Source organism: Uloborus diversus, chromosome 1 (assembly GCF_026930045.1).
Source record: "Uloborus diversus isolate 005 chromosome 1, Udiv.v.3.1, whole genome shotgun sequence".
NCBI lineage: Eukaryota > Metazoa > Arthropoda > Arachnida > Araneae > Uloboridae > Uloborus > Uloborus diversus.
The window spans coordinates 64,118,895-64,135,807 of NC_072731.1; the positions used below are offsets into that span (position 1 = coordinate 64,118,895).

The 16,913-nt window shown below is 32.3% G+C and overlaps 1 protein-coding gene across 1 annotated transcript in view; it reads left to right on the forward strand.

Moving 5' to 3' along the window:
- The first annotated feature begins 1,493 nt into the window (after positions 1-1,493).
- Positions 1,494-16,913, forward strand: part of LOC129222920 (meiosis regulator and mRNA stability factor 1-like) — a 142,039-nt gene continuing 126,619 nt past the window's right edge. Inside the window, exons 1-3 of the mRNA XM_054857515.1 lie at positions 1,494-1,605; positions 4,446-4,687; positions 11,589-11,706. Coding sequence (XP_054713490.1) covers positions 1,563-1,605; positions 4,446-4,687; positions 11,589-11,706 — 403 coding nt within the window. The 5' untranslated portion in view covers positions 1,494-1,562. The remainder of the gene's footprint in view (positions 1,606-4,445; positions 4,688-11,588; positions 11,707-16,913) is intronic.

Here is a 16,913-nt window from a genome sequence, read left to right on the forward strand (position 1 = left end):
AATGCAAAGCAAGTGCCTTAAATAATTTTGATTGTTCTCGAGTCCATGACAATAATTACATAAGTCTTTGAAACTCCTTTAAGCAAAGTGCATCAATTTCATTCCTATTCAAGTGTATATTGGGCATTTCATGGTATTTGTGACATAGGAGTGTCCGTAACAAAGCTTCTTAAAAGGTTAGAAAGTTTCATGTGTATTAAAAAAACACATTCCAAAGGACATGAATGTCATTTTTTTTCTCTTTATTTACTTTATATTATGCATGAAATCGCAATCAAAACATCAAAAACACAACTTTTATCATTACGGACTCTACATTGAATTTTTCTTCAATAGTGACTTGACCTGAATTTAGAGCCAAAACTGGTGATTGGTACAAATTTTTAAAGGATCGTCTGTAATACAGATAATAATTTTAGTCAAAAACTGCATTCGTTAAAAAATTATAAGTTGGTGAATTCCTTTGTAACGGTTGTTACATTCACACACAAAATCAATTATAAAAAGATTATGAGATGTGGAGTCTGTAACATGTTCATTAGTGTGCAGATCTTTAGTAAATAATTCCTTTAAAAATATTTTTAGATTTTTTTAATAACTATTTTGGTGTGTAAATGTATTATAAACTTAGACGTAATAAAAAATCTTCATTAGGTAAGAATTATTAGTACTTTCACAGAAAATTTGAAGATAGTTTAAGTAAAAATTTCCATGTCTTTAGAGTATAGAGTTCATAACATGCTACATATCTTCCTATATTTTTAGAAATTCAAAACAAATCTAAACTTTTTTCAATGTTATGACATAAGTACACATAGAACTAATCATTTACAAAAAGTTTAACTTTACTATTTGCACTAATCATGAGTAGGAGGCTAAAACATCCTTATGAAGTGTAGAGTCTATCGCAGCTAAATACTGTGAAATGCCCCATATTGTGAATTATCCAAAAAGCAGTATGTTACTCTCATGTTACCTATTTTCTAAATGTGTATTGTGTACACACCGTTTTTTTTTTTAACATTTTTTACTACTGATAATTTTATATTTAATTCATTGTTGTAAATGAGATGATAGCTTAATCAAAAAATAGTTGTAAAGAAAGCTGATGTGAGCAAGTGACAATGCATTATCTTTTCTCCTCCCTTGCTCTTTTTCTCTGTTGATTGCTGTCATTAATTTGTCAAACTGAAAATAATTTTTACTGTGTATTATTATCTTAATGAAGAAGTATTGATTTTTTAAGAAGTTTTGTTTGCCTATTTTATTAAGTAGATATTTTTGTAGTTTTAATTACCTCTTATGAGGCTTCAAAATGCAGAATTTTAGATCTATTTTTGACTGATGGGCAACCACTAGTTTTAGTTATTGATTAATTTGAAATTGTGATTAGTCCTCACTCATTCATCTGAAAACTATAAATTATTTTCTATTTTAGCAAAAAATATACTTGTAGAATTTCTAAGACATTTGATCAGGAAATTTTGTTTTTCAGTTCCAGGTAATGGATAAATTCAATCAAAGTTTGATCACAAAATAAGAATGAAAGCTGAACTACATTTATGGATATGGAAATTTTCTTACATTCTATTATGACAGATGCAAGTAAGTTTTCATGGTCTATATGTATTTATAAATCAATTAGACTCTTTTCACAATTTTGTTCAAGTTTGTTGAAAAATTATATTGGATTTATATATATATATATACAGGGGTCTGGCCAGAGGAATTTTGGGTCCGTTAACGGACCCTTCACAAAATCCGATCAACCAAAACGGACCTTTCACAAAATCCGATCAACCAAAACGGACCTTTCACAAAATACTGATAAACAAGATCGGATCTTTCACGAAATGTTTATTGAAAGAGCAAATCTGAAAGCAAAATGAAGTATATTTCCATGTATAAAACCGATAATTTTTGGAACCTTTTTTGAAGTCAAATTAGAGGGATCAGCTTATACAAAATCTGCTAGTTCTGCAAAAAAAAAAAAAAAAAAATCTGCACTCTTGCAATGCTCCTGCAAGCGATAAATAATTGCTACTGCCAAATAAATATTATGCCTGTTAGTTTCTTGGAAAGAAATTAAGCTGACTGAAAATAAGTTTGTTATTATATAATTTTGTTTGTTTTATCATATATATATATATATATATACTATATATATATATTTCCAGTACAATTTAACATAATGCAGAATGGTAGATAAATATTGATACTTGAGAGAACGATGTGCCCCCCCCCCCTTCCCCCGCCAATAACTAGAAAAACACTCCAGAATGATATTCTCGATGTAGAAGAGGAAAACACTCAACTTTAAGTTTAAATGATGCAGTTTGTGAAATCTCTAAATTCTAAAATTTTGGTTTAGCATTTTTTTTTATTTATTTATTTTTTTTTTTTGTTGCGAAATTATTTGATTTTTCACAAAATTAATTCATTTTTCACAAAATTATTTCATTTTTCACAAAATTATTTCATTTTTCACAAAAAACGGACCCTGTGAAAAATTCTGGACAGACCCCTGATATATATATATATATATATATTATATATATATATATATTAATATATATATATATATATATATATATATCTGATTAGATCTTTTTCTGTAAAATGCATTTGTTTTTGTTTATTGTGTGTTTTTACCACTTGAACACATCAATACTTTTTATGTTATTTCTATTACAGTGAGCACCAGGTAAATTAAATCAGTGGTTACTTGAATCAGCTGCTTTAATTAATCAAACCCACAAAAACACAACATTAAATTACAGATTTTTTTTTACAAAAATACTAAGCACTTTTCAGAATGTGCTCAAAAGGAGAAAATAACTTTTCTGGGTCAAAAAAGACAAGTTAAGTATTTTGTCCTTTTGAGTGCATTATGAAAAGTGCTTAACATTTTTTTAAAAAATCTATTACTTTATTCTTTTGAGTGTAAATTTATTTTAGAAATAGAATAATGTTCATCACAAAACTTCATCTATTTCTTTCATATAAATGCTCCGTACTAAAAGAAGGAAAAAAAAAACCTGTCTAAAACTTTTAATACTTTATCTTATTTGACTAAAAATCAAATAAAGTCCTCCCAAATTGTATGTAGAATTCAACATTTAAAAAAAATTGCACATTTTTGATTTTCAAAATCAGTTCTTTTATTGAATCAAAACTGTTTAAAACAAACATGATTCAAATAAGCGGCAGCCATTGTATTTTGAGTACTTTTTTATTTTATTTTTTGTAGTAGAAGTCTTAGTATAGACATGTCATTTTGTCATGCCCATTCAGAAATTTCTATCCATTTACATTCAAGCCAACTCTATTCCTAGGAATTAGCATTAGAGCTTTATCTTTTGATTCTGAATATTTAGAAAAGTAAATAATTCATTAAGAATGTTTAGCGTGTTAATAGAAACCAGAAATCAGACCCAGGTGTAAAAAACTCATAAACAGAAGTTCCTACCCATGGGGAGGGGGGATCATGGTACGGACTGCACCATTGAAATTTTCAGGGGGCTTTTTTCCCTTTTTGAGGGGTTTTGTGCTATTGGGGGGTTTGCGCCATTGCTCTTGGGGGCAATGAGCACACCTATGATAAAGATTTTAAAATGTTTTGAGTTGGGCAGATGTCATTGAAAATGAGATTATCTGAACACTGGTACAGTCAAACCTCGTTAAAACAAACAACAAACTCCAAAGAACCTTTAAAATTAATTCCTATTAAGCCTAGTTCATCGCATAGGAAAAAACGACAAACAATAGGATAAGGATTGGAAATGTAGTTTGTCTGACAAATAATTTATTTTAAGCATGTTTAAATTATCAAGGTCCTATCAAAAATTAAATTAGCACTCTAGCTAAAGTCTGCAATCAATGGTGTAGCAAAACTCGTACAAGATGCCAGCTTGGAGCCTCTTGTTTGAGGGTACTAACATCAGCTTCAATGAGATGATATCTGCCTTCAACTCATTCCAGACTATCAATCTGGAAGTCCATAAGAAGGACAAAACTGCAGTCTCTGAATGTTGTAACTGGGCTGTTGGTACCTGCATGTAGTTCTGCTTTAGCTCCAGCATGAGGAGCAGTAACTTACAGCTTATCTCATCATTTCCTTTTTGTTGGTATGAGGAAGTTGAACGTGTTCAGTACATTCTTACATAGTTTTTAGTTGTTTTAGAACGTGCCAGATAATTGGAATTTTCTATGATCCAAGGTGACAGGAGCTCCAATTGCTTCAGATTTTTGAGACTCTACACTGTATTTTTATTCAGTTTTCATTTTCAATTTTCACATTAAATTGTCATTTCAATTTTGAAAGTTTGACATCGTATGGTAAAATTTATTAGATTAAAGCTTGTATAAATTTATGTGTTTTTTTTTTTTTTTTTCCTTTTCAACTATGTAATTTTCACTTAATTAATTTATTTATTTTGTTTCAGAAGGGTCTAAAAGTAATATTGCTGCAAAATTCCAAAATGCTCTAAATTTACATTTTATTCCTCCAATTGGTGTCTTTTGGGATATTGAAAACTGTCAGGTTCCAAAAGGAAAATCTGCTATTGCTCTTGTGAAAAACATTAGAGAAAGATTTTTTACAAATCATCGAGAGGCTGAATTCATGTGTGTTTGTGACATAAACAAGGAAAACAAGACTGTAATCCAAGAATTAATATTATCTCAGGTAAGAGGTTTGTCGATGTCTATATTCTTGTTGCCACTAATTTAGTAATTAAACTTGCTTGTAAATATCTATATTGAAGATATAATTTACTAAAATGTAACAAAATCAAAATTATCAATGGAATGGCCGAGACTGAATTTTCCTTACTTACTTTGATATTTTGAGTTCATTGCTGATTTTTGAAATATTTAAAATATTTATCTGTTAATTTATTCCTTGTTTTTTGACCTGTTAATACTCATCATGAAAAAAGTTTGTTCATAACTATTTGTACTAACAAATATTATGTAGCACACATTCTTGCATTTTCCTTAATATTGGTAAATCATTGAGGTAAGGATTTGTTCAACTTCAAAAGCTCCAATTCTCTGAAATTTGACTTGAGTATACCGGAGATCTACTAGTCGATGAGTCCCAGCTACATGTTTTCAGGAGCTTCATCAACTAGAACACCAAACAGTTCTCCCAATAGTTTTATTTTGATCTTTTCTAGACGTTAAAATTTCCACTCGCTGTGTGGCGAGTACAAAAAAGAAGGAAACCGATGTGATATACCCCACCCTTGGCGACTTTTTCCTGTTGGCGCCAAGAAAGCGTCACCAAGAAAACGATGTATGACGACATATGTCATACATCGTTCTTAGCGATGCTTTTTTAGCTCTAATAGGAAAAAATCGGATAAAAAACATGATCAAAGCACTTCCGAACACAATGTATGTAAAAATAACATAAAACCACAAGAAAAAAACATCACGAATATACGTTTCAAGAATACCAGAAAATAGAAAGGTTTTGTACACAAAGAACAATTACTAGAAAGTATTTAAAATGCTTAAATTGACAAATTACTAGAACAGCTTACCAATGAAATATGTACTAATAGAAATAAAAGCTATTTTCCAACATGCATTTCATCGAACAAAAACTTTTCTCACACTCTGCTAAAAAAGAGCAAAGTGATTCAAATTGCGATGTTTAAAAGCGGAAAACATTTCCAAAATCAATAACTATTTCAGCCTAAAAAGCGCTTAGTTACTCAAATTTCGATCTATGAAAAGTAGAAATGTCTCAACAGAACATCCTAAACATAAACAATACAAAAATACAATAATTTATTTGCTATCCAGACATGCTTTCAAAATATCTATTATATTTTACATAAAATAACACCTTCATATTTTTATAAAATGCTGGAGTCAACTTATTTTCAGAAATTCAGTACCTAAAAGGAGGCACGTTAATAAAATATGTCTAAATAATTCGTGGCAATCGATAAGAATTAACTTAGAACAAATAACCATACTATTTTTGTAAAATTAATTTACATACAGTAAAAATAGAGTTAAAAACTACGAGAACCCATCAAAGTTTTGTAATAACAAAGAATTTCGGAAGTGAGAGTTTGTTTTGAATTCTAAAATAAAGAACTTACCTTTTTATGATATAAATCCTCACACTTAGTCTAAAACAAAACATCATATGACAATGGCACGTTACAGATACACACCACGTTGGAGTTAACTTTTAATTAACGTCGTTGAAGAAACTGGCATTTTCTAATGTTTTTACTTCAAAATACAACTACTGAATTTAAACTAACAACAAAATCAGCTTTCCTGTAAGGTATATTGCACGAAATAACACGTATCTCTCCTGCGTAAAACCCAGTAGACAACCCAAGTAAACAAGTTTGAACAGATCTAAAATTGCCTTCGGGTTGCTTAACAGAGGTTAGTTTCGCCAGGGATGCCATGCTTAAAAAATTATCGCCTCATTGGCGAGACAAATATTTCAATTTTGTGCAAAAAATTGCATGTCGCCAAATGGGGGGGTATATCACATCTGTACCAAAAGAAGTTCTGATTGAAAAAAAAAAATCAATCAGCCACTTCCTCCCCCTGGGTTTTTTTAAATTTATATATACAGTAGACTTTTAATGTCTCAATTTCACTTAACTCCTTATGTCTAAGTTTTGGGATGGCCCCAAAACTGGTAAATGTTAAATAATAGATTTTTTCCCCTTTTACCTCGAAGTCCACTATGTGTATCTTGAAGTTTCAGGCTGCTACCTGTTAACATTTATTGTTCTGATTTTTGCTTAGTCAATTATTTGTGTAGCGAAACCAACCACTTGACCTTCAAATGTCTTAGAAAGTTCTTGCTACCATTTTTATCATTTGCTCCCTCCATGATTAAGGCAAGGGCGGATCCAGAAAGTGCTCAAGGAGGGGGCAGTTGGTTTTTTTACCCTTTTATTATGTATCTGGTGTGCACATGCTTGAGTCCTCCCCCCCCCCCCCCTCTGTCACATCTTTTTTATCTAAAGCAACTAAACTATAGAGATTTATCCAAGCAGGTCTCCAAACCTATTCCTTTCATTTTCCGTCTAATGGGGCATTCTAAAATTGCAGTTTAGAATTTCAATTTTGTAGCAAATCCAAGGAATGTTGCTAAAACCCCTACGCCTAACATGATCGAAGTCGTCTAAAATTGTATTTTTGAAACTTTAATTTCCAAAAATTACCGGAGAAAAAAATCAATGAACCTATTCCAGGGGTTTCCAACCTGCGAGTCGAGACCCCCTTGAGGGTCGCGAAGCATTTTTTAGAAGGTCGGGACATTATCCCTATCATTTCATTGTATAATTGAAAACATAAGAGAAAAATAGCATCATTTTAGAGTAACATCGATAGGGCCATTCCAGCGTTACGTGTGTGACTTTTTGACACCATTTCGTTGCAAATAACAATAAAAATCAATATGATATTTTAAAAATATTTCTTAGTGGTTTCTACTGGATTAACAGAATATATGTAAGAAGATATTTGTAGCAGTTTTATTTTTGTAGGACAATTCTAAATTTTTTTATAAAATTTTTAATACAGCTTTACATGTGTGACTCAGAAAATCTGAAAATTAGCTATAGCTTATACTATTTTGTTATTTCCTGCGAAGTTTTGAAAGGCAAATGAACCGTATTTTTTGTGCATGTGTGTAAGTATACTGAGTAAGTATTCCACGAATATTTTTTTTCTAAATCTCATACAATAGCAACAAAAATATTTCATTGGCGTTACGTGTTTGACATTAGAGCATTCCGTATGTGACCACATGCAACATTTGAAGGGGATTTCCCAATCAAAATCCACAGTTTACATCGGATCTTTGCCAAATCGCGCACAGAGGAACTTGGTGCTCAGAAACTCACATGGGGATTCTTTTCCCTAGGCTTTGCCCCCCCCCCCCATGGGAGTTTTCAATATTCAAGTTCATTTTACATCATATCTTTGCCAAATCTGGCACAGAGGTCTATCCTTTGATGCTGAAGAATACACATAGGAGTACTTTCGCCCCCTTTTGAGGGCCGACCCCCTTAGGGGAGGGGGGTCCGAAAATCCATAAAATGGGATATTGAGGCCTATCAGCAAAAATGATTTAAAAAAAAAAAAAAAGAAAAAAAGCCAAAGACATCTAAAGTTAAGTTTTGAGGCATAAAATTGCTCTTTTCTACACATTGACGGGAAACCTAACACTTTTTTTTTCTTTTATTTAAGCCTGATTGTTAAAAATGCGCCACTTGACGCAACTATTATTTTCGAGGTAGATTGTGCAATGCAGCTAGTAAATACTTAAACTGATAGGATAATTTCACAAAATAAAGAATGAAGATGAAATTAATTTTTATTTGCATACAAATCAAATAGTAAATGTTAAGCTTATAAACTATCACAAACTTCTAACCTATACTTATTTGGTTTAAAAGGTTTGGAATGTTTTAAATGGTCTGTAGAATTTACTCACTTTTTCTCAAAAAACAAAAACTATCAAAAAATGTAAATGCAATTTAAGGTATTTAGAACATCGTACTTTTGATCTTAAAGTATACAGATTGCGAACACTTTGTTTAAATTGCTCTTTGGGTATGAAAACAATTTTTTTTATATTTATTTTATTTTATCAATATCATTATTTTTTAACACTCATCGAGTCTTGGATTCAGTGCCAGCACACAGTATTTTTAGATGAATTACGTAAAGTACTTTTTTTTCCTTACATTCAAATGTAAAGACCCAACTCGTAATGAAAACCATACAGGAGCATTACGTGTGTGACATCTTTCAAAAAGCCTCTTTAAACATTTTCTGCTGAATGTTTGAAGATGAAATTCTGGTTACAGGTAGTATTTATCAAATTAATTTATGATATGAGGTATTTTTCTTCTAGCCCCCAAATTTGACCTTGGAGGAAAACTTTTGTTCTTTTTGCATTAAGTTTGTGACCAACAAAAAGTGACCTGCATATTTTGGGGGGTTAAAAGCTTATCAAAATATTGATTAAAAAAATTTGACTCATAACTATTGTAAAGCATCTGCGTTCATGATATTTGTTAGTTTTTTCAAAAAAAAAAATTGATGATTAAGTAAAAAAATGGGCTCTTACATTTATTTCACCAACAATGCTTTTTTTTTTTTTTACTTCGTCTAAATGTTATCAAATGAGGCTTAAATCTGATATAAAAATATTTTAAACACAAAATTGATGCTGGAATTAAAAAGAACAGATATTTCTTTGTCAAAAAATAAGATTTGTTTCTATATTATGTGAAAAATAAATTATGTGCCAGGATCACTTTCCGTGAAATTGCCCAATACTTGAGCACAATGGCAAATCCAGGAGAAGGGCTATAGGGCTACAGCAACTCCCCCCCCCCCTCCCTCTCCTTCCAGAGTACCTGATCCCCTAACGTCCTTAAGATTATCTTAAGTTTTTGTTTAAAGACTTCAATTCCTACAAATTTCCACGAAAAAAACCCCCAAATTGACTCCCTCAAACATCATCCAAAATTGTCTAAAACTTCGTTTTTCGAACTTCAATTTCAAAAAAAAATCTGTGCGAGATTCCCTAAACCCCAACCCTTATCCTGAAACATGTCCTGTAGTTGTGTTTTTAAGACTTAATTTTTGAAATATTCCGGGGTAGAGTCCTGAACCCTATTCGGTCCCTTAACTTCATAAAAAATCAGCCAAGAAATGGGCTTTTAGTATTTTAATTTCAGAAAGAAAAAATCCAACAAAAGTGTCTGCTGTCCCCCTTCTCAAAATTAAAGGTTACATAAAATTTCATTTTTAGAGCTTACATTTCAAAAAAAGAAGTATGAGAGTCTCTAAACATATCCACTTCTTATAAAAGTTCATCTACTAACCTATTTTTGGGACTTAAATTTCGAAAAATTTCCTTGGGAATACCCGAAATCCTCTCTTCTCCCATATCATTAAAACTGGTCCTTTTTTTTTGTTTGTTTTTGGAACTTCAACTTTTTGGATGTTTCAAATGTGACCTATAATTGCATTTTTAGAATCTTAAATTCAAAACATTTTCCAGGGATAGGTCTCTTGAACCCCTTCTTTTCCCTTAACTTTAACAAAGATAGTCTACAATTGAGCTTATTTAGGATACATCATTTTATTTTGAGAAAATTAGAGAGTATCTCCGATCCATCTCCCTCATCCCCCATCGTTAAAAATTGTCTAAAACTTCATTTTTAGGACTTCAATTTCAAGAAATTTCAAAGACCATCTTCGAGATTGAACTTTTCCTCCTCCAAATATCACTAGAGATAGTTTGACTACAATTTTAGAACTACAATTTCCGAGGAAGGACAGTTGCGAAAGTTACACATACAACTGTGGATTCTTGTTAATTTTTTTTTATCCACTTATATAACGCAATTCTCTCAATTTGATTACTCATATATTAAAAATGACACCTCCCCCTTCTTACTTTCAAGCATAAATCTGGACTCTCTGTCTCTTGCCCCCCCCCCCCTTTGTATAAACACACTTCTCCCAATTTTTTGATCTTGCAACGCAGGCCCAGATCTAAATACTTGCAGACCCTGCAGGAGGGGGGGGAGTGCACTGTACTAAAGGGGCTCGTGGCTCTCAGTAGCATAGAAATCCGGTAGGCAGTTAAAGGCCCTGCTGATTTTTTGCAAAGGGGCCCAAAATTTATAGACGCAAGAATTTTGGAAAAACAGAAATATATGCTTAACATTTTCGAGATTTTTTTTTTTTTTTGAAATTATGGTAGAAATTAAAAAAACATGATGCCTAAATGAAAAGAAAACATTAAACTTAAATAAAATATCTCAAGCACTTTGAGCTGTTATGTAAAATATGCACTATGTCTGCGCAGACACACACACACATACATAGGGGAAACTTAGGGGGTCGCGAAGTGAAAAAGGTTGGGAAAGACGGACCTATTTTTTCCCATAATAACAATACCTAACTCCTCCTCCTCCTTACATCACTAAAGATTGTCTGAAATTGCATTTTGGAAACTTCAATTGTGAAAAGTTTCCAGGACACAGATTTGAACTCCACTCCTTTCCGTCGTCAAAGATGCCTACAGTTTCGTTTTGAAATTCAATATGGAAAAAATTGCCAGTGTAGGGTCCCTCAAGGGAGTGAGGATCGCCCCTCCCTTGTATCTGTCCTTGGGTTAAGGGCATTGAGTTTATTTAACTGGTCACCACCACTTCCGACGAGAGAAAGAACTGAAATGAGCTTCATGCTAATAAACTTTTTCTTTGTCATTATTGAAAGATAAATATTACTTAATCCCTACAGATTATTTTCCTATTCTTACTCGTACTTTTCTTATTTCTACAAACCATTTTTCTATTCCTAATGAGCATTTTCTTATTGTTTTTTAATTATAGAAAACAATCTGCAGATCCATTTTCTATCATTTACAGATCATATCCCGTTTTCCTATCATTTCCTATTTTCGTACAATATCTTTCTCATTTAGCAGCATTACTGTAAATTGCAATAATTTTTAACTGAAATTACTTTGTTTAAATCTTATTCATTTATTTATTTATTTTTCTTTGAAGGTTACTGTTGTTCACATCAGTGCTACGAGCAAAAATGCTGCAGATGATAAAATTAAACAATGCATGCGAAGGTTTGTGGATACCCATAGTGCACCATCAACATTGCTCCTCATTTCAGGTATTTACTTTTTATTAAGAAGTAATAATGTTAAAATTTGTTATTTGATGCAGGGTTGTTGGGTTTAAATTACGTTGGTTTAAAACATGGTTTAAACCACAGATTAAACCAAGTGTTTTTTTTAAACCATGTGGTTTTTCTCAAAAATGGTTTTTTTTTTTTTTTTTTTGAAAATCTTTATCGTTTTCCCCCCAAATGTTTTCATAAATTTTACATATTATTGCAAAGAGTAAAATCTAATTAATGCAAAGTTACTAGCACAGCTTTATAGATAAATTAGATTTAATAAATTTAGAAACTTATATTTTTTAAGGTAATGCAATTTGTTAAATAGTTTATCTTTTTTTTTTTTTAATCAATGCAGCTTTACTATTAGGTATATATAGGCAGACCAACTAAGTTTTTCTAAAATTACACGAAGAAAAAATCCAAGTAGCTTTTTTTTATTAATTCAACTATCATAATTTTTTAGTGTTTTTCATTTCAAAATAGTCCAAAAAGCATATTTTAACCAAAATTTCATTTACTACCCAATTTGCTTGATTACTGAAGATTTATTGAGATAATAATGTACCATTGAAGCGATGCATAGTTTATATAAATTTTAGCGCTAGAATATTTAAATGACAAGAGAAAAGAATAACTAAAGAAGTTCAAGAACACTTAGAGTAGGCATAAAATTGCACATATACCTGCACACTTTTTGCATCCTCAAAAGACAATAGAGTCAGAGCAAGAAAAGAAAATATATAAAATTATGAAAACAGAAAATATATTGTATTACAAAAGGATGTAACACAAAATGTGGCTGCAAAAAAAAAAGTAAACTGTAGCGTTGCTTGCATAATCTGTCAGGATTTTAAAAAAAACTCACCTTAACGGTTTATCACCAAATAACACCCCTTAACAATCTGAGGAAGAAGATGCCCTTTTTGCATGTTAGAATTTTTTATCATTAATTTTATCATTTATCCTTACTGCACAAGGGTACATGTTTATTTCTTACATGCATTAAGGTCTTTTTGGGTCTTAAAAGATGTAAATGACACAACAGAGTCCATTTATTTAAAAACAAATGATTAATATTTTTTTCTCAGAGTCCCAAAAATGAAAAAAGGGAAAAAAGTAGATCGTTTTCAAAATCTCACGAATTTGTTAACACATTGTCTCTGCACCTATTGCAGTTATAACCAAACCAAAAACACATTTTTAAAGATAATTTCGTGCTCTTTAATTTAACACTTGATAATTTTGCTTGCAAGAAAAGATTGTGAGACATAAGACAAAAGCTGAAGAAACAAAATCATAGATAAACCGAAAAAGCGCAGTTCCAAGATAGTGGCACAAGCTCCCCTCTACCACTGGGGACTTTTAGTATGTTTGTTAGGAGACCTTTTTGTACATGTGCACCAATTTTTATAACTAAGCGTTCATTTTTTACCCTCATTTTGGTTTATCGTTTTTTGTACTATAGTGAAAGGAATGAAAAGAACACCTGCACATATTTTTGTCTTTCCGCATTACTTGCTTCCTTCCTCCCCCCACCTGACTTCCAATTTCAAGAAAAAAAATCCTCCTAATAACCTACACTACTTCAGACCAAAAAGAGGAAAGAATCACAGCAAATAAATCTTCGAGGGGCTCCAAAAATGGAAACGAGCAAAAAAAATTGGTCAGTTTTCTGAAAATTCACTAACTTTGAAATTTAATTTCTCATCTACTATTATAGATACAATAAAAGTAAAAAAAGCTTTTTAAAGATAATTTTACGTTTTTCAATTCATCAAATAACAATTTTGTTTGCAAGTAAATAGTTTTTGAGATATAAGACAAAAACTGAAAACACGCACTTGAATTTCAAGATGGTCGTGCGAGATCCTTCCCTACCACCGGGGACTTAAAGTACCATCACCTGCTCTCCAGTTTCAAGAAATCAAATTACCATAATGACCTTCACTACTTCAGACTGAAAAGAGAAAAGAATCACATCAAATCAATCACCAATTAGGCTCCAAAAATAGAAAAAAACGAAAAAAATGGTCAATTTTTCAAAAATTCAAACTTTGAAATTTAATATCTCAGAAACTATTATGGCTACCATAAAAAATTAAAAAAGCTTTTTAAAGATAAACAATTTTGTTCGCAAGTAAATAGTTTTTGAGATATAAGATGAAAACTGAAAAAACACACCTAAAATCCTAGGTGGCACTGCAAGCTCCCCCCCCCCCTACCACAGAGGACTTTTATTATGTTCATCAGGAGCCCTTCCTGCATGTGTGTGCAAATTTTCAAACTACATGTTTTTTTGTTTTTTCAAACCGTTCATTGACTAGACCAGGGGCGCCGACTTGGAAAAAATATTGGGGGGGCCGGATGTCACCGGGGTCTAGGGAGTATGTTAAAGCATGGAGCCCCCCCTCCCCGAAAAAAATTCAGATTTTTGTCCCTTGAAAATGCTAACTTATATATTTTCTTGTGCGTATAATTTATACAAAAAAACAATATGTGACATGGCATTTTCAAAGTAAAACAATCTAAAAGTGGGTACACAAATTTTCTGCTTCAATTAGATCATGACACTTGCCTTAAGTGAGGGACAATTTTACAGTTCCATTTTGTGGGGAGCCGTGAAGTGCCGTAGCTACGCTACGGCACTATACAAGGTAGTGCACTTGACTTGCATGAAAAGGAACTCCTAGTGGCACCGATTTATAACAACTATTGGGGAGGGAGTGCCATAACGGGGGCCTTGCCAGGGGAAATCTTCTAAATTTGAGATTTAAAAAAATAGTGAGTTTTAAAGCTTTTTAAGCATTTTAGTCATATGATCAACATTAGAACCCCAAAAACTCGACTCTCGGTAAATCGACACTCTTGAGAAACTCGACAAGCCAACACATTTTTTGACTTTGAAAAAAAAAAAAAACGCATGGTATTTTCATAAAAAGCTAATTTAATTTACAGTAATAATTATGCCTTTAGTCTATTACAAAGCAGTGAATATATAGCTCTGAAAAGATTGAAATGATATTTAAATAAATCTAAACTATCATTAAAAGAATAAAGCATAAAAGATTGCTGTCGCACTGATTACTATAAGTGAAATAACTCATTTAAGCTTGCTTTGAATAAGGCTCAGAGTTCATTAAATAAAAATGTCTCAAAATTAATGCTTTAACAGAGTTGAAAAGTTAATACAGATTACTTTATTAACTCTAATAACTGAAAAAAACTATCACGCCTTCCATTTAATGTACAAATAGAACCCTGATATATTTTTTCCAGATCAGCAACACAGATGAGAGCGCCGCCGGCGACAGACTTCACCCGAAGTTTCGCGCACTGGGACAAATTCTATGAGTGCTCTCAGCACCGTAACACTATCATTATTCACAACACTCGTTTTCAATGAACCTGCTTACTACCACAATAGTTATTTGTTTTAATTCATTACTGAAGGTATTTTACAATGTAACTATCTTCAAACAAGGAAAGTAAAAAATACCAACATAATTTTCTGATTTTAGAAACCATAATACGACAAATAATGTTCTTAAATTATTGAGGGGGCTCTGCCCCCCAAAACAAACTATTGAGGGGGCTCGGGCCCCCTCAAGCCCTATGGAGTCGGCGCCACTGGACTAGACTATTAGGGTCAGTGCAGGTTCCCAAAGAAAACTCTCTTGAAGGAATTTGTCATGAATACCCAAGACAACTCTGTCACGAAGAAGGAATTCTTCTTGGTCTGTAAATTCGCAGGTACGTAGCTGGGTAAGGTACAAATCAATCGATTATCCTTCCTGTTGTGAGCAAGAGAAGAACTTGAAGCGTTTGAAGACCATATTTTTGGCACGGTGCATAATACTTTGTGAATTTATTTACGACATCAGCGTATTTATCTTTGTTGGTAGTATCTTCAAACTTGAAAGTATTGAATACAGAGGCACCTTCATCGCCCAGCAAACTGAGTATAATAGCAATTTTTGTTTTATCTTCATTCCCACTTTGTCCAGTCAATAGATACATTTTACCTTGCAAAAAATAGGGTCAAAGATTTTATTTTTTTAATTTGTACATATTGGTGCCGACATGGAAAAACCAAGTTATCCAACACGAAAGACCCCGGGAGAACTTTTGGGGGCCGAAAAACCACAAAAATTTATGACTTTTTTTGTTTTTTCCAAAATATCTCCGAAATGGTTCAACTTAGAAAAAAGTTTTAAATGTAAAGTTTAAAGAACATAAAATTTCCTACAACTTTTGCATTTACAACTTTTTTGTAGCACAAATAACAAGCTTGCTATAGCTCTTTGAAAATAGGCAGTTTTCCTCCACTCCGAAAAAAAAAAGCTTTCGCACCGAAAGCAAGGCGTCATAACTATTAGAACTTGAATAGAAACTTTAGTTTCAGAGAGTTTATTGACAATTACAGTAGTTTGAGTTTCTTGCTCCCCCCCCCCCCCCCCCCGCTGGACACAGAGTAGCAATTCTGGCTGACAGATTAGTTCCCACTAGACTCCAAAAACAAACGATGTATTATGAAACTGAAGTACATATATAAACATTCATTTAAAGCACATACGACGATGCAATAATAAAAAAAAAACCTTCCCCACTGCTTACGAACTAACTTTTCTGATCTGACAGAGGTAATCTTCATCAGACTCCAATAATAGATGATATATTGCTGTTTGTAACTGGATTACACAATATATACGTTCATTTGAGGGATATAATTCATACATTCTAGTCTAATTATTGCAAACAGAGATGCGATTTTTAAATATTAATGTGAAGGAATGAATATTAGGCAGCTAATAAGCAAATAATCAACACAGTCATGCATCCTATGCTCTGATACAATAATAATAATAAACCCTCCCCCACCGCTCACGAACTAATATTTCTAGTAGTGATGGGCATAATCGAGATCTTTTGATAATCGAGATCTCGGGAATCGAGTACTTCTGATAATCGAGTGATTCATAATCGAGATCTTTTCAAGTCGATCACTCGAGTGATTGATAATTGAGATCTTTTGAATTCGAGAACTCGAGCGATTGATAATCGAGATCTTCCGAATCGAGTACTCGAGCGATTGACTTCTCAAGATCTTTGGAATCGAGTACTTGAGCGATTGACTTCTCGAGATCTTTGGAATCGAGTACTCGAGCGATTGACTTCTCGAGAGCTTTTGAATCGAGTAC